This window comes from Carassius carassius, chromosome 19 (genome assembly GCF_963082965.1).
Source record: "Carassius carassius chromosome 19, fCarCar2.1, whole genome shotgun sequence".
Taxonomy (NCBI): domain Eukaryota; kingdom Metazoa; phylum Chordata; class Actinopteri; order Cypriniformes; family Cyprinidae; genus Carassius; species Carassius carassius.
In genome coordinates this window covers 27,065,187-27,091,899 of record NC_081773.1, presented here as the reverse complement: position 1 = coordinate 27,091,899, position 26,713 = coordinate 27,065,187, and the positions used below count along the sequence as shown (strand labels likewise).

Sequence of the window (26,713 nt, the reverse complement as noted above, 5' to 3'; positions counted from 1 at the left end):
TATATATATATATATATATATATATACAACCCGAATTCCGGAAAAGTTGGGACGTTTTTTAAATTTTAATAAAATGAAAACTAAAGGAATTTCAAATCACATGAGCCAATATTTTATTCACAATAGAACATAGATAACGTAGCAAATGTTTAAACTGAGAAATTTTACACTTTTATCCACTTAATTAGCTCATTTAAAATGTAATGCCTGCTACAGGTCTCAAAAAAGTTGGCACGGGGCAACAAATGGCTAAAAAAGCAAGCAGTTTTGAAAAGATTCAGCTGGGAGAGTATCCAGTGATTAATTAAGTTAATTGATATCAGGTCTGTAACATGATTAGCTATAAAAGCTTTGTCTTAGAGAAGCAGAGTCTCTCAGAAGTAAAGATGGGCAGAGGCTCTCCAATCTGTGAAAGACTGCGTAAAAAAATTGTGGAAAACTTTAAAAACAATGTTCCTCAACGTCAAATTGCAAAGGCTTTGCAAATCTCATCATCTACAGTGCATAACATCATCAAAAGATTCAGAGAAACTGGAGAAATCTCTGTGCGTAAGGGACAAGGCCGGAGACCTTTATTGGATGCCCGTGGTCTTCGGGCTCTCAGACGACACTGCATCACTCATCGGCATGATTGTGTCCATGACATTACTAAATGGGCCCAGGAATACTTTCAGAAACCACTGTCGGTAAACACAATCCGCCGTGCCATCAGCAGATGCCAACTAAAGCTCTATCATGCAAAAAGGAAGCCATATGTGAACATGGTCCAGAAGCGCCGTCGTGTCCTGTGGGCCAAGGCTCATTTAAAATGGACTATTTCAAAGTGGAATAGTGTTTTATGGTCAGACGAGTCCAAATTTGACATTCTTGTTGGAAATCACGGACGCCGTGTCCTCCGGGCTAAAGAGGAGGGAGACCTTCCAGCATGTTATCAGCGTTCAGTTCAAAAGCCAGCATCTCTGATGGTATGGGGGTGCATAAGTGCATACGGTATGGGCAGCTTGCATGTTTTGGAAGGCTCTGTGAATGCTGAAAGGTATATATAGGTTTTAGAGCAACATATGCTTCCCTCCAAACAATGTCTATTTCAGGGAAGGCCTTGTTTATTTCAGCAGGACAATGCAAAACCACATACTGCAGCTATAACAACAGCATGGCTTCGTCGTAGAAGAGTCCGGGTGCTAACCTGGCCTGCCTGCAGTCCAGATCTTTCACCTATAGAGAACATTTGGCGCATCATTAAACGAAAAATACGTCAAAGACGACCACGAACTCTTCAGCAGCTGGAAATCTATATAAGGCAAGAATGGGACCAAATTCCAACAGCAAAACTCCAGCAACTCATAGCCTCAATGCCCAGACGTCTTCAAACTGTTTTGAAAAGAAAAGGAGATGCTACACCATGGTAAACATGCCCCGTCCCAACTATTTTGAGACCTGTAGCAGAAATCAAAATTGAAATGAGCTCATTTTGTGCATAAAATTGTAAACTTTCTCAGTTTAATCATTTGCTATGTTATCTATGTTCTATTGTGAATAAAATATTGGCTCATGTGATTTGAAAGTCTTTTAGTTTTCATTTTATTAAAATTTAAAAAACGTCCCAACTTTTCCGGAATTCGGGTTGTATATAAATGTGACTTTTTAGCTCACAATTTTGAGAATTGCGAGATAAAAACTCAGAAATCGGACTTACTTTCTCTACCTTTTTATCCGAATTCGCAAGGTTTTTTTTGTTTTTGTTTTGCGCTAAATAAAAAACGTAGCTTTCTCACAATTCTGACTTTTTTCTTGCAATTGCAAGTTTATATCTCACATTCCGCCTTCGCAGAATTTCATGAAAAACTTCAAGCTGTGAGATAAAAAGTTGTAATTACCTATTTTATTATTTAATCCCAGAAATAAAAAACTGTCAGAAACAAGCTTCCATAGTTTTTTTTATGCGCACATAAACAAATCTAAATAATCATAGATGATATATTGCCAATGTTCTCCTGCGAAACAAAAACACCTGTCAGTCTGAATGGTAAAAAAGCTTCTTTTTTTTAATATATATAAACCAGTCAGTCTGTTTTTCTAAGAGAACATGGAAAGCACTTAAAGTCCTATTTAAAAAATACAGGACACATCAGTATGGTGACCACACACATTTATCTTTCAAGCAAGTGACGAGTGCAAATCTACTGCAGACGTGCGAGTGTGTTTGAGAATCCCAATGGACCAGCGCAAACAGATCCTGGGTTTAACAGAAGGCACCTTACATGAAGGGGGTTTGAGGAGACTGACTCCTGGCTGTACCTGCACCTTCTAAACTCTGTCCAGTGCGACTAAAACACATGGGGGTCTATTAACAGGAGCTCTCCCTGCTGCTCAGTGCTTAAGGTTCCTTTTGGGATGTGCTGAGATTCACGTTTGTGAGGAGAAGCTGATGCTGGATACCATCTTCTGGATCTTCTCCTCATTCTTCAGGATGTTGGACTTGACTGCGCAGGTCTTGTCCTGCTGGTCTTTGATTAACCGCTCCAGTTCAGCGAGTTCAGTCTTCAGAGGTTCCACAACGCTGTCTGTGATTCTGAGACATAGACAGAGAAACGGCTTAATGCACAAGAACAAGAGTACTCAAAAGTAGCTGGATATCTCAATCATGATAAATACTGGGATGCATCAACAGAGCATTATTATGGCTGTTCTTGACAATAGTTATTGTTTATTAAAAAAATTTAAATTGTAAATACATATAGGATTTTCCAGAATATAAGTCACGCTTTTTTTAAAAATCTAAAATAATGCTGTGATTTATATTCCAAAGCAAGTTATATAATGCAATTAACATACAGAACATGTGCAAAGTTTATGTGTATAGCGTATTTCCCACATGCAAGTAGCTTCGGTTTCAATTTAAATTTGTTTAAATGTTGTTTATAATTTATAGGCTATGTTTGCATTATACTTCTATTTTTCATTTTTCTTCTGTTCCGAATAGTGTTACATTTAAAATATTTGTTGTTGAGTGAGGAGAACGAAAATACATGTTTATAGTGTTTGTAAAGATTTATACATTTTATTTACTGGTATTTGACATTATTAGTATTAGTATTGTTTAATTTATATATGATTTCTACATTACAACTACAGTAAAAGGATATAAATTTCCTAATACTACTAGATACCAAAACTGGCTAAACCAACCAACAAGTAAAAAAAAAAAAAGAATATATATATATATATATATATATATATATATATATATATATATATATATATATATATATATATATATATATATATATATATATATACTTTTTTTATATAGATGGTTGGATAACAGTATGGTCACTGTCACTGGCATACTGTAAATCCCAAATAAAAGTGTTTTTAATTTGCTTGCATGCAAATAAAAAACATGGGAGAGAAAATAGAACTTCATGAGCTGCCTACATATCCTTCAACTTATAATTCAATTACTACATAAAAGTAATGGCACAAAATAGTTCAATAAACAAATCAAAATAGAAATGGACTACCTAAAATGCATTTTTACTAAATTATTAAAATATATTGCAACTTTGCGTGTTAACCTAGCAACTTGCTAATGCTCGACTTAAATCAATTTTAAGGTCAGCTCCTGTGCACTTTGCATGAGGACCATTATTTCTATGATTTCTTAGTTCCAAATCAATCACTTAAGAGGTTTCACTTCAGTTAGGATGCTGTCTATGTAGGCAGTTTACTAGGGTTAGGGACAGAGCTACTATGCATTTGCACCTTTGCTCCTGTAGCAGAGCCTGTGCGTTCTCCTTGTTCTCTTTGCGCCAGGTCTGCAGTTCGTTCTGCATGGAGTCCATATCCTCCTGAATGTAGTCCATGATCTTGCCCAGAGGCAGAGCACTGCGACACACTGTCTGTATGGACGAACACAGTCGCTCGATCTCCTTAGCCACCAATTCACGTTCCTTCTTACGAGACGACTCCGACACCAGTGACCGATCCTGCAGAAAGACAGAACCACAGGAAACAGATCAACACTAGTCTCAAAACAATGTCACTCCTCCTGACTGCATTTTCTGAAATCTCACCTTCTCTTATAAACAGGATGCTAAACGACTACCTAATTTTTATTCGATCAGTTGTCATTTATGTTATCTTTTTGGCAGATTTTCAACATGAAGCTATGATTTGTAGGATAACCCATTCATCATACACTCTTAGTAAAAAAAAAAAAAGGTACAAAAGTCCAAAGTGCAATTACATGTAAACAAATGTACATTTTTGTCTGGACACTGGGGAAAATAAGTGCAGAAGCTGTCACTGGGGTGTACCTTATTTCCCTAAAGGGTGCATATTTAGTGCCTCAAGTGTACAAATTAGCACCTTTTGAAAGGGTAAAGCCCCAGTGACAGCTTTTGTAAAAAAAAAAAAAAAAAATGTTTAGTATGTATACGACAATTAGCCTTTGTATACATGGCTTTGCACTTGGATGAGCATCTTATACTCGCCCTCATTTCAAACCTGTATGACCTACTTTCTTTTGTAGAACTTTAAAGATATGCCTGTTTTTTTTTTTTATTCCAAAGAGAGTTAATGGGGTCCAAAAAACAACAACATTGTATGAAAAAAAAGCGAATTTTTTAATATTCTTCTGTGAATAAATGTATTTAAATGTTTGTCAAAATATCTTCTTTTGCGTGTCATATGACAAATACATGTTTGGAATGACATGAGGGTTAGCAAATGTCAAAATTTTCATTTGTGGATGAACTTTTTCACTCTTTGCTTATGGGCAAAACGTTATTTGAAATACCTGTGTCAATGTCACTTTCAATTAGAATTACAACTTCATTTCTACTATAAAGCAACTCTTTAGTGTGTTCATGTTTTTACTCATGTCTGTCCTCGACGGAACAAACAAACTGAACTAGAGAAGATTTCCACGTCAAAGAGGGTGAAGACCCGGAGCACATGGACCAGTGATAGTTAGAAAGTGCTTACCAGAGTGAAAACATTTCTGGAAAGTTTGCTTTGGCAATCTGTCTTGAACTCCCCAAACAAACTCAAAAACAAACTTCATTTTGAAGATTTGGAGAAACTGATTTTGTTCAAAATTGCACCACGAAACTCGTTCTCCAATTTCCCTTGAAGTATATCAAGGCCACAAGTTGATTTTAATCTCAAGGGCTGGTATTGGCCAATCGTGTCCTCTGATTCTCAAACGACTAAGTAATGAAGCTTACTACTGAAAAATGACTAATGGGAAGTCACTCCCATAGGGGAGCACTTCAGATGAATGCTTTAAATGAGGTTAGAGGAAATCTATACCTACCAACAATATACTTTAGGGGAAAAAAGCAGAAGGGAGAAGTCTGCATTTAGTGGTTTTCAATGTCAAGGCTTCAAATGTTTAGAATTTCAAGGCAGGAATTATACAATCCTTGCAATGTATATAAAGATCAAAACGAAAGAGACATGGGATCCATAATGTGATTGAGTGGTTACTGAAGGCCTCCACTGTATGTGGTGTGGTTGGGGGGTCCTGGTCTGCCCCAGTCACCCTTCAGCCGAGCGCAAGAAGGCCCCCCGGCACACAGGGCCCATGTCTATTTATTTAGCTGGGGCCACAGGCTGTGTGTGGCACTAGGCCAAACAGGCTTTACTCTTACTGCCTCAGTCCCACTCAGACACACACACACAGCCTTATGCAAGACGTGACTTTGTTTATTTTAGTAACAGGCTATGGCAGTGAAGTTATTTTACAACAGAGTTCAGTAACAACTACTTCACATTTACCTCGTTTCAAGCTGAATTCCTCAAGCAATTTATGTCATTGTGGCTATAAACACCGACAACTTCCTTTCTAAGGTGGGGCATGTCAAACCTGAGCTAAATGACAATACAATAACCAGAAACGTCCTTATCAAAATAGGCTGAGCATTACATGAACTCAAAAAAATCATTGTGTTAAATGTAATTGACATGTTTACAATATATTTGTAATGTTTTTCTGCCGATACATATATGAACAACATTGCAAATATCTTGATTTTTAATGAACTTTTTATTTGGCGAGTAAGCATCATTAGACTTGTATTGCAATGCCTCAACTAGTAAGTATGAGAGCGTTACGGTTTAATAAACTTGAGTCGCAAAAATGGTGTTAAGAGTTGGAAAGTTTGATTCATTTTATGTGATTCAAATTCTTCGCTTCCATGAATCGATTCATAACCCGGTTCTCAATCAATTTCAGTCCATAGATCTTCACACACTATAAAAGCACACTAATCAATATATAGAAGAGAAAAATAAATATGTGAAAATATAAATAGGTAAAATATTGACCTTTTTTTGCATGCATAGTTACAATGGTGTATTATGAAACAAATAAATCCTAAAATCTTTGGAAAGTGAGCTTGGAAAGTTGCTAGTAACTGATTACATCTAATCTAGATTCCTTATAGGATTCCAAAAATTAAGTATTTGTAATTAGATTAAATATATATGTGTATATATATATATCTATATATATATATATATATATATATATATATATATATATATATATATATATATATATATATATATATATATATATATATATATATATATATATATATATAAAATTAAATACTTATTAATATTACTTTATTTATAAAATATATGTAAAACTTGCATTCCTTGTCCTACCCAGACATACAGTCAGTTAGTCAAACGCTATTAATATTTGAAATCTGAAAATATTTTCATAAAGAGCCAGTCTCTAATCATCTGTGTTCTGAAACTTAAAGTTTATTGTTATAACTTTAGGTTCGGTAACTATATTATAAACACTTCAAAGGTTAACTATGCCACTTTGCTCTAGAACTCTAACAAACTTGTGAGAAGAAAGACTATCTTAATTTTCCCCCCTCTCTTTGTGGTTTACAAGTGTGTTCGGATTGAAATGTCTAATAGTTGTCTGCAATGTGGGTGGTTTCCCTGGCCCCTAAACACCCCCTCTACACAAACACCGGCCAGCACATTCAGACCACTGTTCGTGGAGCGCGAAGGCCAGGCCAGATTCGCTCTGTTTGCCATCCTCCTGCACCTCACCCCTTAGTCGAAAAGAAAAGAAAAACTCCAGCTTTCTGTCTCAGAGGACATAAATCAATCGTTTATATGGGCTCTCATTTTTCCCTCTCTTCACTCGACCCAAGAAAAATATTTGTTTTGCACGAGGCAGCTGAGGACAGGTTTTCCCATTATCTCAGAAAGTGACACAAGCAGGACGTGGAGTCGGTGTGCCTGGGGCAGGTGGCTTCCAGAGACGATGATGCACTGGGCCGAAGCCTCTTGCACCAGGACGCCTCATTACCTCGCTATGTGGATCTGAGCCTTCAGCTGCAAGCCCAATTTGCTTAATGAAGTAATGCATGGAAAATGCATGATTTATAGAGTGCTAATAAAGAACTATGAAAAGAAGCAGAACAGCACTGTTCAAATTAGAGCTCTGGCAAGGAAAATTAGAGTCATGCAGTCCTCCTGAGAATGATAAACTTCAGAAGCATCCACTTTGCCGCTGTGGTGCCGTGTCACGGTTCTGTGGATCTGAAATGTTCAGTTTAAACATGATTCATGAGATGAACTGGGCTTAAGTGAATAAAAACAAGAACAAATTTGTGGTTAGGACAACTAAGACAAACTTTAAAAATGAATTCGTCACTTATTCGCCACTGGCAATAATATCAAACATATTTTGGTTACCCATCACTGTTTGAACAGACGGGTAGTTTTTTTGTCCCTAAACTCACTGTTTAAAAAAACAATGCAGTTTAGGTGGGTATACATCTAGTAGCATAGAACTCACGCACTTGATCTTCAAGAAACAAAAACTGGCAAAGTTTGCATCAGGGGTGGGTGATACAGTATATTCAAATATGTATACCACAATATTTGTACATTAATTATATATAATCACAACATATACATTTTTATTCCAAAGAAATGGCTATCAAAAGTTCCAACTAGTGTTGTCACGGTACCAAAATTTCAGTATTCGGTACCGATACCAGTGAAAATCCACGGTTCTCGGTACTAATTCCGGTACCAAAGCAAAATACAAAAATGTGCTAATAAAAAAAAAAAAAACGCACACTTTTTATCACTAAGAATAAAACCAATGCCATTCTTTATACTTATTTACAATTGTGTTTAAAGTTTTTCTACAAGTAATATAATTATGAAAAAACAAAAACAAATAAACAAGTTTCACCCAAATTTTGTTTGTTTTTTAAATTAATGAATTGTAAACATTTTATTTTTTGATAAATAAAGGGGACTTGCTATTAAAATTAAAACATGGAAGAAATATTGTGTGATTTATTTCTTTAAAAAATAAAAAATTTTAACAGTAGTAGCAGTATCACATACATTCTCCTAAATAATAGTAATATTTCTAGCACAATGCCTTTATGTAAAAATGAACTTATTTTGACGGGTTGCCGGGAATACCTTTAAATTGACACTGGTTTTACTCAGATGAAACGGTAAAATGCTTGTGAAGTGACAGTTCTGGTGATGTTGTTTATGTATTTATGTCCTCATTGAGACGGCAGATGCTGAAATTACTGCAAGCATCAAGCGCTTCAGTCTATGTAGTTAACAAACCTGCACGTCTCTGCCATTCATTCATTCACACAGAACATGCAGGATTCATATTTCAACCAACTTTTGCGGCTTAACATTTACAGATACTGCTCCATATGAAGATTTGATTTGATTAATTTATGCTAACTTTGACAAATTCCGTGTCTGTCCATATTAAAATGTAAGTTTCATTTACATGACTGGATTTTGACATTCCGTCTGTATTTAATATGGATAACTCAGCAGACAAAAACGATATTCAATTTATCGATAAACAGTTTATCATTTCAACTGATATATCACTCACCCTTAGTTTGCCTTCATAAACCTTTTTTGATTAGTCTTCAGCCGGAAAGAGAATTACTACCTTGTCACTTGAAATTGACATCGATGATCGATAAAAATAAAAAAAAACCTTTTTGACTGGTTACAACAGCATATTGGGTTGTAGCCTATTTTGATTTTCTATTCATAACTATTTTAACTACACAAGCTATGAATAACACAGAAAGCAGTTAAAATGTGCACAAATAAAAAAAAATATCCAGAAAACCTTGTTTAAACTATACGGTTAAATAATTAAACATGGGCAGTGATCCTTTTTGGACTGCCGCTACTGGTATAAAAAAGCACCATGGTGGGTCTTTGCGTCCAACACTGACTCAAAGGGTAGAGATTAATTGTTTAGCAATGTTTAGGGGTTTCCTCCTTGGGGAAAACATGGGCCCCGTTCAGCAACATCATAAAAAAATAGGTGGGATGAAGTGAAGTGCAGAGAGGCAGACTGATGTACACAGGATGGAAGGATCAGTTTGGCCCCGTGGGGGTCACTGCTGAGATCACCGTCCTGCACTTGCATGTTAAGCGGATCACCACAGAACCACAGTACATGACAGTTCAGCTTATGAGAACCAGACAGCTGTAGGACTGAAATAATAGGTTAAAACGCAACCAATTACACTATCAGACTTCAGAGACCTGTACCATGGTATTTCACCATAACCTCCGGGGTCATTCCACAGAGATGTCAATCGTCTCTCTCTCTCTGTGAGGGCAAAATGTTGAGGAATGCAACAAGAGTCATTTCCTTAACATTTCCAACAAGAAGGTAGATGTTTACAAAGACATGGGCCTGAAGGGATGACTATTTATTTTCCTGCCTGTTCTGCAGAGAGTGAGCTGGCGTGGCGTTCACTCAACAGCCATCCATTTGTGTGCCATGGGGTTTATTTATACATTGCAAACCTTCATCAGGCTAATTTGATGGCGCAAAAGAGGGAAAGGGAAGGAGAAAAAAAAAAAAGCTTATGAAAACGCAGCTGCTGTCAGGGCCCAATACTCTCAAAACAAAAAAGACGCCCTACAAGAAGTATCTTAGAATAATATACACATGATCTGGAGGGTCACAGCAAAACGTACGGCAAAATGATGGTGAAACGGCCTTTCGCAATATTGCATCTGTCCTGTTATTTCAGTCAAATGAAAAAATAGTGGCCTAGCTGATATTAATAAATGAAGCTCTGTCAACCCTTGCGAGGTAAATCTTCACTTACGAAGCGGAACGGAAAGCTCAAGCTAATAAAGCCACAGAATGAGTCATTGGCTCAGTTTCACCTTTGGAATTACTATACAGTCAAAACTCTAAATTCTGTGGTTGTTCCGAAGAGATTAAGTCATACGTACTTGATGTGGCGATCTCCATAAACTAAAAGTCCTGCAGAGATCTGAGAGCGAAAGCTCATATTTGTAGAATGAGTTATGATCGCTGTAACTTCAAACCTGTCTGGGAGGATAAGGAAGCTCAATATTTACATTTTTAACCCTGGATGTTACACCGTGATTACAGGAGAGCAGCCGCTTTATTGCGGTGACCTTCACCCCCCTTTCAATGCAGGAAGGAAGTCATTACAGTTTTTTTTCAATACAGCTGACTAGACAGGAGAGTTGCGTGTGCCGGTTTACATCTACAGCCCCGAAAACACACGTCCATTTCATGCACCGCAATTAAGAAGGAGAATTTAGAGAGCTGATGAGGCTAAATTAAGTCAATTAGGAAAGCGCGGCCAGCAGCGCTCAGATTCCTGCCTGGAGTTGGCTTGCGTTTGATGGGGGAAATCTAATTTGATTATTTGGGATTGAAAGGAAATCCAGTCTGATTGTTTTGAAATCAAGAACACAGGAGGGAGAAGCACTGGCTGTAAGGGCCAGCTGGGAGCAGCTCACTGTGTGCGGCTGAGGTTGAACACCAAACGGGATCACGCCAGTGGAAAACCACACAGAGATCATGTCTTCTATGAACAAAATACTGCAACTGAATGAACTAAATAAAACCTTTGTGAACATTTACTCACCATCATGTCATTCCAAATCTGGAACATTATGGAGAAAGGTTAAACTTTTTAACCACAATTTTCTATATAAAGCAATGTAATGAGGACTCAATCAAGATCAAAGAAAGATGTGCCATTTCAGTTTAGTTTATCAACCCTACTAGACATTGCACATTTACTTTCATTATACAAATGAATTTTTAAATATAAAAACTTCTAATTCTTATATTTAAGCTTTTGAATGAATGAGTTAAAAAAAGAAAACAAACTTCGTATCCTATACACTACTGATAGAAAGTTCAGAATCAGTAAGTCTCTTATGCTCACCAAGGCTGCATTTATTTGACCCATTTAAAATAAAATAAAATAAAATTGTTATCTATTTTAATTTAAAATGTATTGTTTTCCAGTGATGCAAAGCTGAATTTTCAGCATCATTGCCCCAGTCTTCAGTATCAGACGATACTTCAGAAATAATTCTAATATGCGGATTTGCTGCTCAAGAATCATTTATTTATAAATGCTGAAAACAGTTGTGCTGCTTAATTTTGTGGAAAGCATCTTCTTTCATGAATATTTGATAAAGACTGGAATATATACATGGTAATAACCTTTTATTATTAATAATAGTATTAATATTATTAAAGTTCTTTTTAATTACAAGATGGTGTCTGGCTGAGAAAATCTAAAATAAAATTGTTCTTACTGCCTCAAAATTGCAAAAAAATAAAATAAAATAAAAAAAATTATGCCTCATTAACAAACTAGAATTGTTACATGAAATTCCTTACAATTCGCATCGCTATTTGCCCCCACTGCCAACTCACTCTCTGAGCATGTGTCTAAGGTGGGAAGTAGAGGTGAAAGAGCGGGGGTTCTGCATGAAGGCCACCACCAAACACTGCATCCATCAGACCTACAGCCAGTCACGGACAGATAGACCGGAGCATCCGTTCCGGCTAGGGCAGACCACCCAGTGCACATGGGCCCTTTCCACCAGGGCATGGACAGGATGGCTTCAAATCTCAAATCACATTGTTCTGGTTTCCACTGGCTCACAAACAGCCCAATTCAAGCTAAAATATGGGAAAACATTGATAAAGTGCCACTTTGGATTGACAATCATACTCCAGCCATCCTGAAAAATTGTTCCAGAAATCTTCTGGCCAGAGAAGAAAAGCACATAGCTGAACCACACTGAAACTGTGCCTGAAGAGTGAAATCGGTTTTATTTTTTTTTATTGCTTTTTGGAAATGAAATACTATCTTAATAATAATCTATATTCCATTGATGAATCGTTATACTCTCACGGGCCAAAGGACACTTCAGATAAAATCCCCCAAAAATGTTAATCTTAAAACAATTCAGACCTAAACGAAATTCAAAAGCAAGCTTCAAATCCAAGCCACCAGCAGATTCTGCTTTTCAATTTTGTAATTCAGTAACCAAAACCAACAAAATTCACAAATAAACAGGCCACAAAAGTTAACCATGTTAAATATCTAAACAGCATGAATGGTGCCATCATGCTTGTTTTGCCGTAATTATTTAAGCTCCGCTGAAGAAAATAACACTTGAGGGACCACAATTACATTTCTCCACTCCATTTGCAAAGTTGCTTGCTTTAGTAAACTGACGGCGCACTGGGTCAGGCATCCCTGAGGTAGAGCACAAAAATGCTGATTCGCTTGATGAAGAGATTTCGAAATGCATTTACTCAAGGTACTGGAATTTTGTTGTGAAAAAAAGAAAACTTGGACCACATAAAATGGAATAGCACTGCCACCTAGTGTTGATAATGCAATTAAAATATAACATCATACCTGTTCTTTTGACTTTGTGGCTGGAGATAATTCATAGTCTTTCTTTGTCTCCAGGATTTTTTTCACAAGTCCACCTATGAACAAATGAAAACCATTCAATGATTTCTGATCTGAAGTTTGCCTTTAAAGTGTTCATTCACATAGTTAAACATTTATGGTAACATTTTAATTTCAGGATGAATTATTATTGTACATGACTCACCGTGTTTGTCGTCCCCTTGCAGTTCAAGTGAATTACTCTGCAATGAAACATAAGCCAATTAGTCCAAATCATGACATTTTTTTTATTGGGATACTACATACACATATAGACATCTATATTACCTCGACTTCAGGTATGTCAGGAGGAGGTGCAGCTGCCTCCTCCACCACAAACTGCCCTTCTTCATCATCCTCATCTTCAGAGAACCTCTTGCCATCCAAAATGACAGTCGCAGGGGTTTTGCCACTGCCCAGCCTGAGAACAACCCAGTCATGCTTAATTACAATTACTTGAACAATAACATATTTTATCATAAGTTACAAAAAAGTTTGGAGAGAGTATAACTCTAAATGAATAAATGAATACTTTTAATGTAGCAAGAATGCACCAAAGTGACAGCAAAGACTTTTTTAAACTGTCTGTTCATTAAAGAATCCTGAAATTAAATGCATCATGGTTCACAAAAAATATTAATCATCACAGCTATGTTCAACATTGAAAATAGTACTAATAAAACTGAATTAATCATTTAAATATAAATCAGTAAGGCACTGAAAAATCAACTTTGTCATCATGGAATAAATTATATTTTATAATAATAAATTCAAACAAAAATAATTCTTTTAAATTGCAATGACATTTCACAATAAAACATTTTTACTCTTTTTTTTTGATCAAATACAGTCTTGGTATAAGAGACTTCTTTGGAAAACATAAAACATTTGTACCATGTCCAAATTTTGAATGGTAAATTATATCCCTATTACAGAATGTTAAGGGGGAATAACAGGTAAGAAACCCCTACCTGAATTAAAATCACTGTAATGCAGCCCGCTTGTGGCTAGGCCTGTCACAATCATAAATATATCGACTTATCGTGCAATATCTGTACATGACTCCAATAATTTTTAGTGATACAATATATCACCCATTATATTCACTTAAAAATGAATGCCACCCTGTTTTGTACAGTCCACTTGCACCTGTGTGTTTTGCAGCTTTTCGTACATAGCGTGTAGTCATGAGGTGCTAGTTCAAATAAAAAAAATGCTTTTACAAAAAACATCTGCAGATATGACCTTGTTTAGAGATCGGTGCCTTTGTGCATACGGACATCTGACTGCTAAGTAGTGACTGTGTTTTTCAGCAATACTGTGCATAAAGTTGTTATCATGACAGGCCTACTTGTGGCTTACTTCTTTAATATAAAGTGAGAAACTGAGAGATCTCTCACCTCTCTGCTGGGGTCACATGATCAGTGTAGCTCTCCTGTCGTTTGATCCGGGGGGCTGCCGGTCGTGCACTGCTAGGCCGAGGTAACCGTCTACTCACATAAACATTCAAATCAAATAAGAACAAATATGTTCACACGGGAAATACACAAGCACTTTTCGTAAAGTATGCATGCAACTTAATGCGTGTGGAGTTTAAGTAACAGAAATATATGGCTAAATGCTTACAAAAACAGTCTCAAGAACCAAGAGTAATGATCTGGATGAGAGTGATATCTTGTGGTTGGATCTTGCGGTACAGTGCAGTGAAAGCGAGGGATTTGCATCAGTTGCTTCCACTGCCAGACAATCTCTCACGGGGGCATATATGATCCACTCCATCCACCCACAAACACCTCAGCACATTATCACACTGGCTTACTTTGTTATCATTGGATGGAAATGTAGCCATTTTTATCTTTAAATCAACACACTTATGGGATCATTACCACTAATTAAAAAAGAAAAAAAAGAAAGAAAGAACAAACCTGTGTGTTGTTTGAGGTGGCACAGAATCCGTTATGTCTCCATTCTCTATGGGGACTGGTTTCTCTGCTGAAGGGGCTTCCCTTTCTGGAAGAAAAAAAAAATTAAATGGATACTAACTAAAGAGGAGATAGATTTTATGAACTATATTTTGACAAAAAAATAAAAATAAATAAATAAAATTTTAAAAAATCATCATTTTCAGGTCAAAACCATGCAGGTTTTCATACAATTGTTATGAATTGAGATGGCAATTTCTATTAGAGAAGATTAAAAAACAATTACAGTAGATTTATTTGTTTCATTTGTTAGAGTTCAATACAGTTTCCTTGCTGGTAAAAATACTTAGTATATAATACTTAGTAAAAATGATAGTGCCCAGCCACTGGCAGGTATAGCAAAATGATCAGATTTGGATCCTGGTACGAGGTGCTCACTAAAGAAAACAACAATCACCTCCTTCACTGTCAGTCTCATCTGAAACAGAGATACACAATCCACGTCACTATTTACGACTAATCACATGAAACAATATCTGACGTGCTGCTGTGCGGCTAGACGCAACTAAACAGATCCAGCTGGACATGCAACGACGCGTTAATGCACTGTACGTCAATAATTAATAGAATCTGTTAAGAAAAACAATTAGTACCTTGACCTCCTGTTTTGGGCCGCCGCCGCTGTCCTTTAGCCGATGAGGGCCTTGGGATTCGGGAAGGACTCTCAGCCTGAAAGGAATGAGGAAACACATTAGTTTCCATGCATTTCCACTAGGAGTTCCTCTCCTGGGGAGCACTTAAATTGACATTAGCCAATAAACACGTGAGTTCTCTTTCTATACAAACCATCTAAGACAAACAATCTTCTGATACAATCTTTTCTTGATGCACACATTAAATATAAATCACAGAGTCGGGCAATAAAAAAAATGCAGGAAAAACCTCTTTTACTTCTTGGGACAAACAAAAATTACCTGGATTTCAGAGAGATCTGTAGGCTGAATGAAGACAAAACAAAACGCAACAAGGGCCTTAAGACGTCAACATTTATATAGTACACTTATAGCAATATATTTATATCAAGTATAACAATATACATATAGCATAAGTTACTGTAACGTTATTGTGTTATCCTTAACAAGAAGAATGTAACAGTGAATTGCTACTTTTTGTGTCAAATAAACTCAACGCAACTCTCAGCAACTAGCCAAATAAAAAAAGCTTACTACTTTAAATGACAAACTACTGAAGCTGCAAAGACACATGGACATGAAGAAGCTACAATTTCACACAGTTTCTCTTGACACATAAAAACCATCTGTCCAAAGTCTCCTTTTCCATATACTTATTTTGAGAAATTTTGCCCTCTATACACATCAAATGTAGCTTCTGTTTACAAAATTCTTATGGTCCAGACCAGAAGTTTTGTGAATTTATGTTTTAGAATGGTCCTTTAAATAGCTATACTGACACTTTATTTTTTATATAAAAATAAAAAATGACATTTGTCTTCAAAAGAAATGCCAATGTTTATTGAAAATGTACTTCTCATACACACTACCATTCAAATGTATGGGGTCAGTAAAAATATTAATATTTCTATTCAACAAGGATGTATTACACTTTCCAAAAGTGACAGTAAATTATTATTATTTTTTTTACTATTACTAAACTTTCTAGTCATCAAAGAATACTTAAAAACAAAACAAAACTGAAGCTGTCCACAAAAATATTTAGCAGCACAAACGCTCAACACTGGTAATAGTAAGAAATGTGAAAATTTCTGAAGGATCATGTAACACTGAAGAATGGAGTACTGACACAAAAATGTTGTAGTAGTAATGTATAGTGACTTTTAAAACCTTAAAATGAAAAAAAAAAATTAATAATAATATATTTATTCAGGACCAGAGAAAATGTTACCACGGCAGGTAAAAATCTTAACTAATGTCTCAACCTGGGCATCAAAAAGTATTCCTAACTGCTGAAGCCTGATAAGACAACCTTCCCCATCAAGACTGTCTTTGCACAATGCCAAATTTGCAAAACACCCATTATTCTACAGCCAAGCAAAGCAAGCACTGACGTCACTACAAGACTCGTACCTCCAGTTCACCACCCTCGGCCTCCAATTCAGAGGAACAAAGACAAGAACAATAAACTATTGGGAATGTTACGTCAACAAGCCTTGATGATGGCCCATTCCTACAGAACAAACGTAAAGGGCGTAAACAGAGGTTATGAGAAAATCACTCTTACCTCGTCTGCTTCGGCTTCAAGTGTTTTACTCACAACCTCTGGGTGAGGCTTTAGCTTGCTGATCTCCTCTGCTGCTTTGATCTATGGACAAAGACAAGCTGTTATTAAGGTCCGTGCACACTATGGCAGACATTTTGTATGCGTTTTAAAAAACATTTTTCGGATTCGTCATCCTTTCCTATCAAAATGCTTGCTACGGATGCGAAAATGCAGAAAATCGAACCTGATCCTAATTTTTTGGTAAATACGTGAGATCATATTTTTATTTTTTTAACATAATTAACATGAAAATTTCGAAGTGCAAGAGAGTTAATCTGATTTGGAAAAACACTGGTAAAATTGGTCATTCATATGTCACTGTGGCTGGTGAGCAAAGCTACAGAATCATAAAATCAGGTGAGCAAACCTTTCTATCACCTCTGTCCTTTAGCTTCTGGTCAGTCTCTTTGTGTCGTTCTTTTTCTTTTTCTCTTTCTCTCTCCCGTCTTTTCTCACGCTCTCTCTCCTTGTCTCGTTCCCTGTCTTTGTGAGATTCTCGTTCCCTTTTCTTATCCCTTTCTTTATCTCGTTCTCTCTCCTTGTCCCTGTTGCGGTCCTTCTCCTTCTCCTTTTCCTTTTCCCGCTCCTTCTCTCTGGTCTTGTCTTTCTCCCGATCCCGGCTCTTGTCCTTGTCTCTGTCTCTGTCTTTTGTCCGGTCTCTTTCGCGTGCCTTGTCTGACCTCTCAGCATCTCGCCGGCGGTCCTTGTCATCTTTCTTGCCCTCTTGCTCTTTTGGTTGATCTGGATCTTTCTGCTCTCGGCTCCCGCTGCTCTCCTTGATGCCCTTCGTCTCCTGGACAACAGCCAGAGTCTACATTAAATTATAACTTTCATAACAATAAACCTAACAGCACCGTCAGCACCCAAAAGTCTTAATAAAAGATCTCATGAATAAAATGTAAAAAAAGCCCAAGGGAGACAAGCAGAGGAAATGAATATTGATATAAGACAACAGAGGATTCTGGTTCAGATGAAAATGTCAAATCCTCAAGCAGCTCTCACCTCACGGTCTCGGTGGCGCTCCCTGCCCTCTCTGTTCTCCTTGTCCTGGGACCTGGAGGTGCTGGGCTTCCCCTTCGGATCCACCTTGTCTCCTGCTAACACCCGTCTAACAGCCTCGTCACTGGAGAGCTGGAACAAGGAGAGAACACGCTGTTAAACAACAGTTTAATATAATAAACACAAGACCCAAGCAACCCTCAGTAGGATCTCGCACCAAATTCAGGATTTGGAAACAGATGGGGTAGCATGGTGGTTAATGATCTGGGCCGGTGACGAAAAAAATGTTGGTTAATAATACAATCCATGAAAAATTCATGGGGATTTTCCCTGGAATAAATGGACTATTAGTCACTCTGGATAAAAAAATCAGTTAAATACGTGTGCACAGAGTATCGCTTTATGTACCGTATTTTCCGCACTACAAGGCACACTTAAAAGCCTTTAATTTTCTCAAAAAACGACAGTGCGCCTTATAATCCGGAGCGCCTTATATATGGATCAAGGTTTTGTTGACATTCCCTTTAGCACAGCTCCATGTAGTGGATGCATAACGCAAACCCAGTCAAACGTTTGACTGCAGTATCTTCTATTCTATGCGCTTTATAATGCGGTGCGCTCTATATATGAAAACAGTTCTAAAATAGGCAATTCATTGAAGGAGCGCCTTATAATCCTGTGCGCCTTATAGTGCGGAAAATACGGTAAAGCTGTTTTGAAACAATGTGTATTGTGAAGAGCACAATACAAATAAATTTGACAAATTACTAAAAAAGTTGTTACATTTTCTGAAGAAAACGTGTGGTGGTGCTTGATACAAAACTCACTGTTTCCAAAAGAGTATTGTGGGTGATCTTTATGTTGTAAAGTGTTATTTTAGTACTTCACTATTGTAATATTAATATTTTAATCAGCTTTTATTTTTATATTTTTAGTTTTCATTTTAGTTCAAGTTTTAATCATTTCGTTATGTTTTTAGAATATTTACATTTAACTGGGGATATGCCGGTATCAAATTTTCATGTTGCGCTTAATTGCTAATGCTTTTATCACGGTATATGACATTATCACGATATAGAAAATTCGTTTTCAAAAAGTTTTGTCATAATATAGTGTAAAAGGTTTAACAACATTTTTATTGTATTAAATACAATAATGCAATACACAAAAAACATATAAAGTAAAACAATTTACACAGATTAAAGTGAAAAAGAAATATAAAGACAAATAGGTATCACTTTACAATAAGATCTAATTAGTTAACCTTAGTTAATGCATAGACATTCACAATGAACAATAGCTATATTTGCTACAGTTATTAATACACAAATTAACTGTAAGGGTTAATATATTTTTATTTATTTATTTATTTTAATATTGATTCCAATGACAAAAAATGCTGTTCACAAATGTATAAGAGATTTGAGAGCTGGGCACATGGAAAGATTGTCAGTGAATAATGACTTTCTGTCTGTTCTTTATAGAAAGCTATCATTTGACGTGTATTGCTCCTGAAGCAATAAAAGGGCAAATGTTTGCTCAAAGACTCTAAGGTAACAGAGCAGGATTGTTGATTTTCCTGTGCCTGGGTCACCCCTATAATCTTTCACTATCCAGCAACTTTGACCACTATGGCCATCTCATGTCTTTTTCTCTTGCAACCTATAAAATATCCCAATGGTCTGTAGAGCAGCAGCAGAGCTGTCATTCAGCTCTATGTTTCACACCTGCTCTTTGTCCTGCAGGCATCAGTGAGCTCCCCTGATAATGCTGTTGGTGATGTTTCATCGCTCCTTAACCTTCAGAAAAGCTCAAGGGTGCAATTAAATGAATATGTCTATAAATTACCCCCTGCTTGGACATCATTAGTCTTGAGTCATTCACTAGTTAAATGGCTTTGAGCGAATCTAGAATCCAGAAGTAGAGTAGCGGAGTGGTCTTTAATCGCAGCACTGACCTTGTTGAGACAGCACTTAGCAATGATCTGCAGCAGCTCGTTGGTCTTCTCTGGTTCGTATCCGGCTACGATTCGAGCAGGTTTAGCAGCCAAGGGCTCTCCACTAACCAGCATCACCACATCGATGGCCTTCTGAAGGAACACTATTTTTGAGTCTTTGTCCTGATGGGAACATTAAGAGAAAAGAGTTGTTGAAACTGCAATTTATTTTTATTAATGTGATAAAAACATTATTAACTTCTACAAAACGGAGCATTATTGGGCCATATAATCTTAAAATAATATAATAATAAGAATTATACACATTTTAAAAGATACTGGAAATACACTCATTCCTAAAAGAAAATCTTTAGGGTCGGTAAGATTTTTTTAATTTTTTTAAATAAATACTTTTATGCAGCATGAATGCATTAAACTGACCATTAAATCTGAACATAAACAGAATGATAAAGTGACAATAAAAGAGATTTTTCTGTACCAAGCTTTTTGTTTTGTTTTTGAGGCTCCAATTAGGGTTGGGCCGATAGAAGATGCCATCGTCCATCACCGATGGCTGATAGACATCACGATGTTGCGCCGGCATCGTGATCCCCCCTCCCCCCCTTCAAATGCACGTCCGCTTTCACTATCCCTTTTATGATTCGTGATCGCATGTACTCTGTTTTTACTATGGATCGGCAGTACTTACCACATATTTTACAAGATTGTATGTTTGTCAGTGTCTTACTGATGATCTGCAAATCATTCACCATCATCCTCAGTCATCTCTCCTTACACCGTGTCTACACCGGACGCGACGCATCAGCTAAAGACTGTCTTTAATAAATAGAATGCGGCAGCAGTTTACTGTCACGGATTTGTGGTGTGTCGCCGTGCCGCATCCATGTAGACAGCATCACTGATTATAATGAGTTCTATTGACTCATCTATTTATAATGAATTTCTATTATAAATCAGCGGTTCTATAGTATTTTGTCGTGCTTCGCCGTTCACATCTGGTGTAAACACGGTGTTAGGAATAATTAGTTGTTTTCCCTGATAAGGATTCACACTTCGGGCACACCCCCTAACTCCAAACCCAACACAACCCCCCCGACCCTGCCCTGCCAATGTCGACGTCCGTCAACATGTTTCACTGTAGACATCGTCCGATGCAAAATATGTAGAATAGAACAATTACACACTTTAAAGTAACAACTAAAAACTGTAACTTCATCTTAAGCAAATCATTTGTGGTGTCTGTCTCATTCTTTAAGTACTTTATAAAACATGTGTGGCACTTGGACATGTTTAGAACCTTCCGACAGAATATCAGTATCAGATTCCCTGACTAAATGTTGCACAAACAATGTGACGTCAAGAAAATAATATTTTTCTAATAAGAATTAAACTAAAAGAACAGAAGAAGTTTCATCATTTTGGTCACCACCAAATGTTTTTTTTATTTTGGTCTAGCCAAGTTATTTTAGGTTTAGGCTTAATTGCACTCCACACAAATAACCTAAAGTTATCCTGATGCTTTGAAGACAACAGTACATACATCATAACCAGCAGCTTGATGATGCGTCCACTTCATTAAACCCTCTTTTTCTGTATTTCTGCTTTGCTACTTATGATAAAGTGCAAGTGTCCATATTGTCATTTAATGCTTTCGTGCTTCATGAGGTTCCTAATGAGGTCCCAGCTGCAGAACAACCTGTATCTGTTATGATTTTACACACTCAGCAGTGTTTAATATCCAACTACAGGCTACCTAATATCCAGATGGGAATGTTTCATAAAGCGAATCACTAAAATCAGGCGAATTTAAGAAAACGTCACATACATTGCAACACAAAAATAAATGTAAAAAAATATATTTTGCATTAAATTAAGCTAATTTTAGGATGATTAAGATGCATTAATGACTTCATGCATTATGATAATATGACAATTAAGCACATTTTACAGTAAAAACAATAATATTGTGAAATATTATTACAATTTATTATACAGTTCTATACATATATATTGCGGCAATGTATTGTATATATTCTTGACAGCAAAATTCAATTATCTGCATCATTCCTTTAGTCTTCAGTGTCTCATGATCCTTCAGAAATCATTCTAACATGCAAATTTGATGAAAACATATTCATGTCACATGCATTTCAACACAAAAAAAGTAGAAATAAATCATAAAATGAAGCATATTTAGGACCATTAAGATTGTATGAATTATGACATTAAAGCAAGTTTTCCCTCTATACTTTCTAAGACTAATGCGTCCAAACACTGAATATTTTGAGCATTTAATTTCCTTTAATCTCAGTGGTGAAAATTCCTTAATGCTATACAATGTAACTGTAGTTCTTTTTTATTTTAAATCAGCATAAATTAGAATCAGAAAAGCAATACAAAACTGCAAAGACTATACATTTATATACAATTATGTAATATAATTATTATGATTGTTACAAAATAGGTGTATTTCCTAGTTCTTGGTAACAAAATGCTAATGACCCAGTTATCATGCATCTATACATCTATAAGCAAGCTATCTGTAGATGGAATCCCCTGAAAAGTGTTCAAACTGTGGCGCTATCAAAACATTATAATGTCATGGTCTACTGTCAGGCCATCCTGCTTCGCACAGGTGTGGGGAGGTCATTTATTATGCATGGTTTCAGCACTGCCCCACATTTGGAGAAGGATCAGACGTGAACTTCTCACTTTGCACACAGAGTGCTGTGGCGAGCTAGTAACCGGCATCTCTTACAGGGTCACTGATACTGATACTAAAGCTAGTAAAAGGCACAAAGCTTTAAACAGGGAAATTTATCACACCTCATGACTCACCACGACGTGAGACTTTGGCAAGCTAATTAAAAGGAGAGTTGAGTTACACTTAGTTATCTGATCAATGTCAACACCTTAACAGCAAAAAAACACAGCAGAGTGGAAGTCTGAGATACCGTGGCTATAGAATCCAAGAACATTTAATGAGGCAGAAGATCAGGTAGATACGAGAGGACAACTGTAACATGATGTATCACTGCCAAGAAGGTGGATTAATTGGCAAGGAACATAAAACTGTCTTAAGTGTCAATTTTTTCGAAATTGAGATTTATACATCTGCTGTAAGCTGAATAAATAGGCTTTCCATCGATGTATGGATCGGACAATATTTGGCCGCGATACAACAATTTGAAAATCTAGAATCTGAGGGTGCAAAAAAATAAAAATACTGAGAAAATCACCTTTAAAGTTGTCCAAATGAATTCTTAGCAATACATATTACTAATCAAAAATTAAGTTTTAATATATTTCCAGTAGGAAATTTGCAAAATATATTCATGGAACATGATCTTTACTTAATATCCTAATCTGATTTTTGACATAAAAGAAAAAGCGATCATTTTGACCCATACAATGTTTTTTGGCTATTGCTAAAAATATACCCCAGCAACTTAAGGTTTTGTGCTCCAGGGTCACATATGATTGAAAGGTAGTACTGAAATAATCAAGAAATAAGTCTCTAGTTAGCACATTTACATATGCACACATATATAGCCTTAAAGGTGCACTCAGTAATTTTTCCCCTTGTTAAAATAACAAATATGATGACAAATATGATTCAAACTTAGAAAAAATATGATTCTACTGCTAAATCGTTTAGGCTTGTAAGATTTTGTAATGCACGGAGTATCTTCATTAAAACAGTAATACTGTGAAATATGATTACAATTTAATTTATTTTAAAATCTAATTTATTTCTTATTATTAATGTTACAAGTAGCTTGTTTAATTAACCATGACATGTTTCTGTATGTTCGTTGGTGGAAAAAAACAACAACAAAACAAAACAGCATTTATTTGAAATAGAAATTGTTTGTAACATTATAAACATCTTGACTATCACTTCTAATCAATTAAATGAATCCTTGATGAATAAAAGCATCCATTTCTTTAAAAAATATCTTACTGACCCCATCCTTTTGAACGGTAGTGTATAACAAACATGACCACTGGGATGAAGAAGAGCCGGACAAAAATAACTTACAAGATCTATGCACCTGAACATTCCTTTAAAAGTTGACAGTTTTTTATTGGTAGCTTACCTTCACATTATCTGACTTCATCTCTGCTTCTCCATAAAGTCCTTTCATAAAGCCTGTGGAACGTATTACCTAAAAAATGGGAAAACAAGATTTTACAACCAATTTTTTTATCCAAAAATATAAAGACTGCCTCGTTGTCAATGGCCTTCTAAGAGCATTCAACCTGAAATAGAACCTCATAAGTGATCGATCTGGAACACTCACATTAATGACAACATATAATGATGAAGAAAAAATTTACAAAAAATTTAGGATAAAAACAAAATGTGATTTAACACAACATTACACTATTACGAGCATAACTGAAGAGGTGTATAGATTATGCATACAGTGGACAGACGGTACAGCTAATCTCAGCTGAGCTTACAAACCTCGGGCCTATCCCTGGACACAAACACACCCACATCCTTAACTGTCCTCTTACTTTACCTAATACTGTCTATTACCAACTCACCTGTATGACCAAAGCTTTGGAAACACCTGACAGAATTGATGTTTCTGATGATCTTAACACCTTGGCTTTTGATTAAATACTAGAAATTTTTATTCACACATTAATTTGTGCATAAAAAGTCATTAATGGCATATAAATGATAGTGGACAAACAAATAAAAATAATAAATGAAATGAAGTTATTATTATTATTAATCATTATCATTGCATTTCTGCTTTTCTATTTTAATTTGTTCAGTGTGTGGTATTTAACAGTGTGAATGTTTTTTTTTTAAATGAACTGTTTTGATATATTTCCAATAGGAAATTTCGCTAAATATCTTCATGGAACATGATCTTTACTTAATATCCCAAAGATTTTTGGCATAAAAGAAAAATTGATAATTTTTTTTACCCGTAAATTATTATTATTTTTTTTGGCTACTGCTACAAATATACCCCAGCGACTTAAGACTGCTTTTTTTGCTCCAGGGTCACAAATGATTGTAAGGTAGTACTGAAATAAGCAAGAAATAAGTGTCTAGTTAGCACATTTACATATGCACACATTTATATTGATACTAGTGTTTGCTGGCCATTGTTGATGTTCATTAAGGAAATATACTCCTAATTACAGAATCAACAGCACAAAAAGGTGCCAATTTTTTTTTTTTTTCTTTTTCTATTTTCTGCCATTAGATTGAGATGTAGCCTACTATATATCCCAACATGAATGTCAAGATCATCTAGATTGCAAAACCTTGAGTTTTGTTTGCATAACTATGTGGAGCTATGCCTAGTAACGTTAACCAGGTTCAACAGCTCAACAAGTACTGACAGTAACGTTAAACCCAGACAGGAGAAAGATGATATTACTGAACAGTTATTGTATTAGTAAATATATTAGCTTACTAGCCACCATCAAAACACCAACATCTAAGCACTGAAACTAAAGCTCTAGCCATCCAAACACTAACGTTACACTTAATATGAGATATGTAACGTTACCCATCAGACAAACATATATTGAGATTTATCTGTAATATTTTGACGACTATGCATGCTACATTAGCAGGCTAGCTTTTCGAGATCTAAAAACTGGATTTAAAGCGTATAAAGGTAACTATGTAGACGGCGAACGAAATAAAACAAGACTTATGTCATAGAAACAATGTTTGGAATAACTGACCTCGCTGAAGATATCGTGCAGGTATCGAAACGGCGGTTTGCTGAGCAGCTTTTCTGTCAGAGGAGGCTTCTTGATCACTTTTCCCAGAGTCTCCTGGGTCTTTTTGGCTACAGATTCGTTCATGGTAACAAACTAAAAAGGTATTTGGTGTAAAATATGTTTGTTTAATAATTAATCGCCGTTACTGTTCTGCTAGCAGCAGATTTCCGCTCGCTAAACTCTGCTTGTTGCCCTGGCGATAGTTTTTTTGTCCCACAATCCTCCGCTGTGTGGATTCTGCGCTTGCGCGGAACCTAGACGCTCGTCAAGGGCTATAGTTGTCCATGACAACAACAAACAACAGTAGCTGTCCAAACTTACGTCAGACCTTCATGTTCCAGATATTATTTTTTGAGTAAATTCATACATTTTTGAGTGTATTCATAAATATTTGTTTATTTATGCATTACTTCAGAATAACAATATAAAAGGTTATCATCAAAACGAAAATTAATCGTTAAAAATTAATAAAATATATAATTATATAAATTGAAAAATAAACAATTTTCAAATAATTTTTTATTAAAGATTTAAATTCATTTTTTATTAATTTAATAAGTACAAATACACAATATAACAAATGACTAAAATATAAAAAGAAATACAGTTTAGATTACAGAATCCAGATATTATTTTTGACTAAAGAATTCAAAAATATTTGGCATCTAAGCATTAGTTCATAATAACAATATAAAAAGGTTATCATCAAAACAAAAATGAATGAAAAAATATATAATTTTATCATTTTAAAAATAAACACTTAAAACCAAGATTTACATTAATTATTTTTAATTTAAATTGATTTAATAAGACACAAATACACAATATAACAAATAATTAAAATATAAAAAGAAATACAGATTAGATTACATAATCCAGATATTATTTTTGATTTATGTATTCATGATTATTTGTTTATTTATGCATTAGTTAATATTAACAATATAGAAAGGTTATAATTTTAATAGTAA

At 35.6% G+C, this 26,713-nt stretch overlaps 1 protein-coding gene across 2 annotated transcripts; it reads right to left on the bottom strand.

Annotated features, from left to right (window-relative positions):
* Window positions 1–2,051: 2,051 nt before the first annotated feature.
* Window positions 2,052–25,995, bottom strand: LOC132095496 (TRAF3-interacting protein 1). 2 transcript variants are annotated; one of them, XM_059500551.1, is made up of 15 exons: window positions 25,704–25,995; window positions 24,083–24,151; window positions 19,983–20,144; window positions 18,029–18,157; window positions 17,394–17,837; window positions 16,988–17,068; window positions 15,382–15,457; window positions 15,186–15,206; window positions 14,732–14,816; window positions 14,207–14,296; window positions 13,095–13,227; window positions 12,973–13,009; window positions 12,771–12,844; window positions 3,766–3,989; window positions 2,052–2,572 (listed from the first exon to the last, which is right to left on the bottom strand). In XM_059500551.1, the coding sequence occupies exons 1-15, from the start codon at window positions 25,824–25,826 to the stop codon at window positions 2,407–2,409; spliced, it is 1,914 nt and encodes a 637-aa protein (XP_059356534.1). In that variant the 5' UTR covers window positions 25,827–25,995; the 3' UTR covers window positions 2,052–2,406. The 2 variants fall into 2 exon arrangements, with proteins under 2 accessions (XP_059356534.1, XP_059356535.1); XM_059500552.1 differs by having other exon boundaries at window positions 17,394–17,819; window positions 25,704–25,992.
* Between the last annotated feature and the right edge of the window lie 718 nt (window positions 25,996–26,713).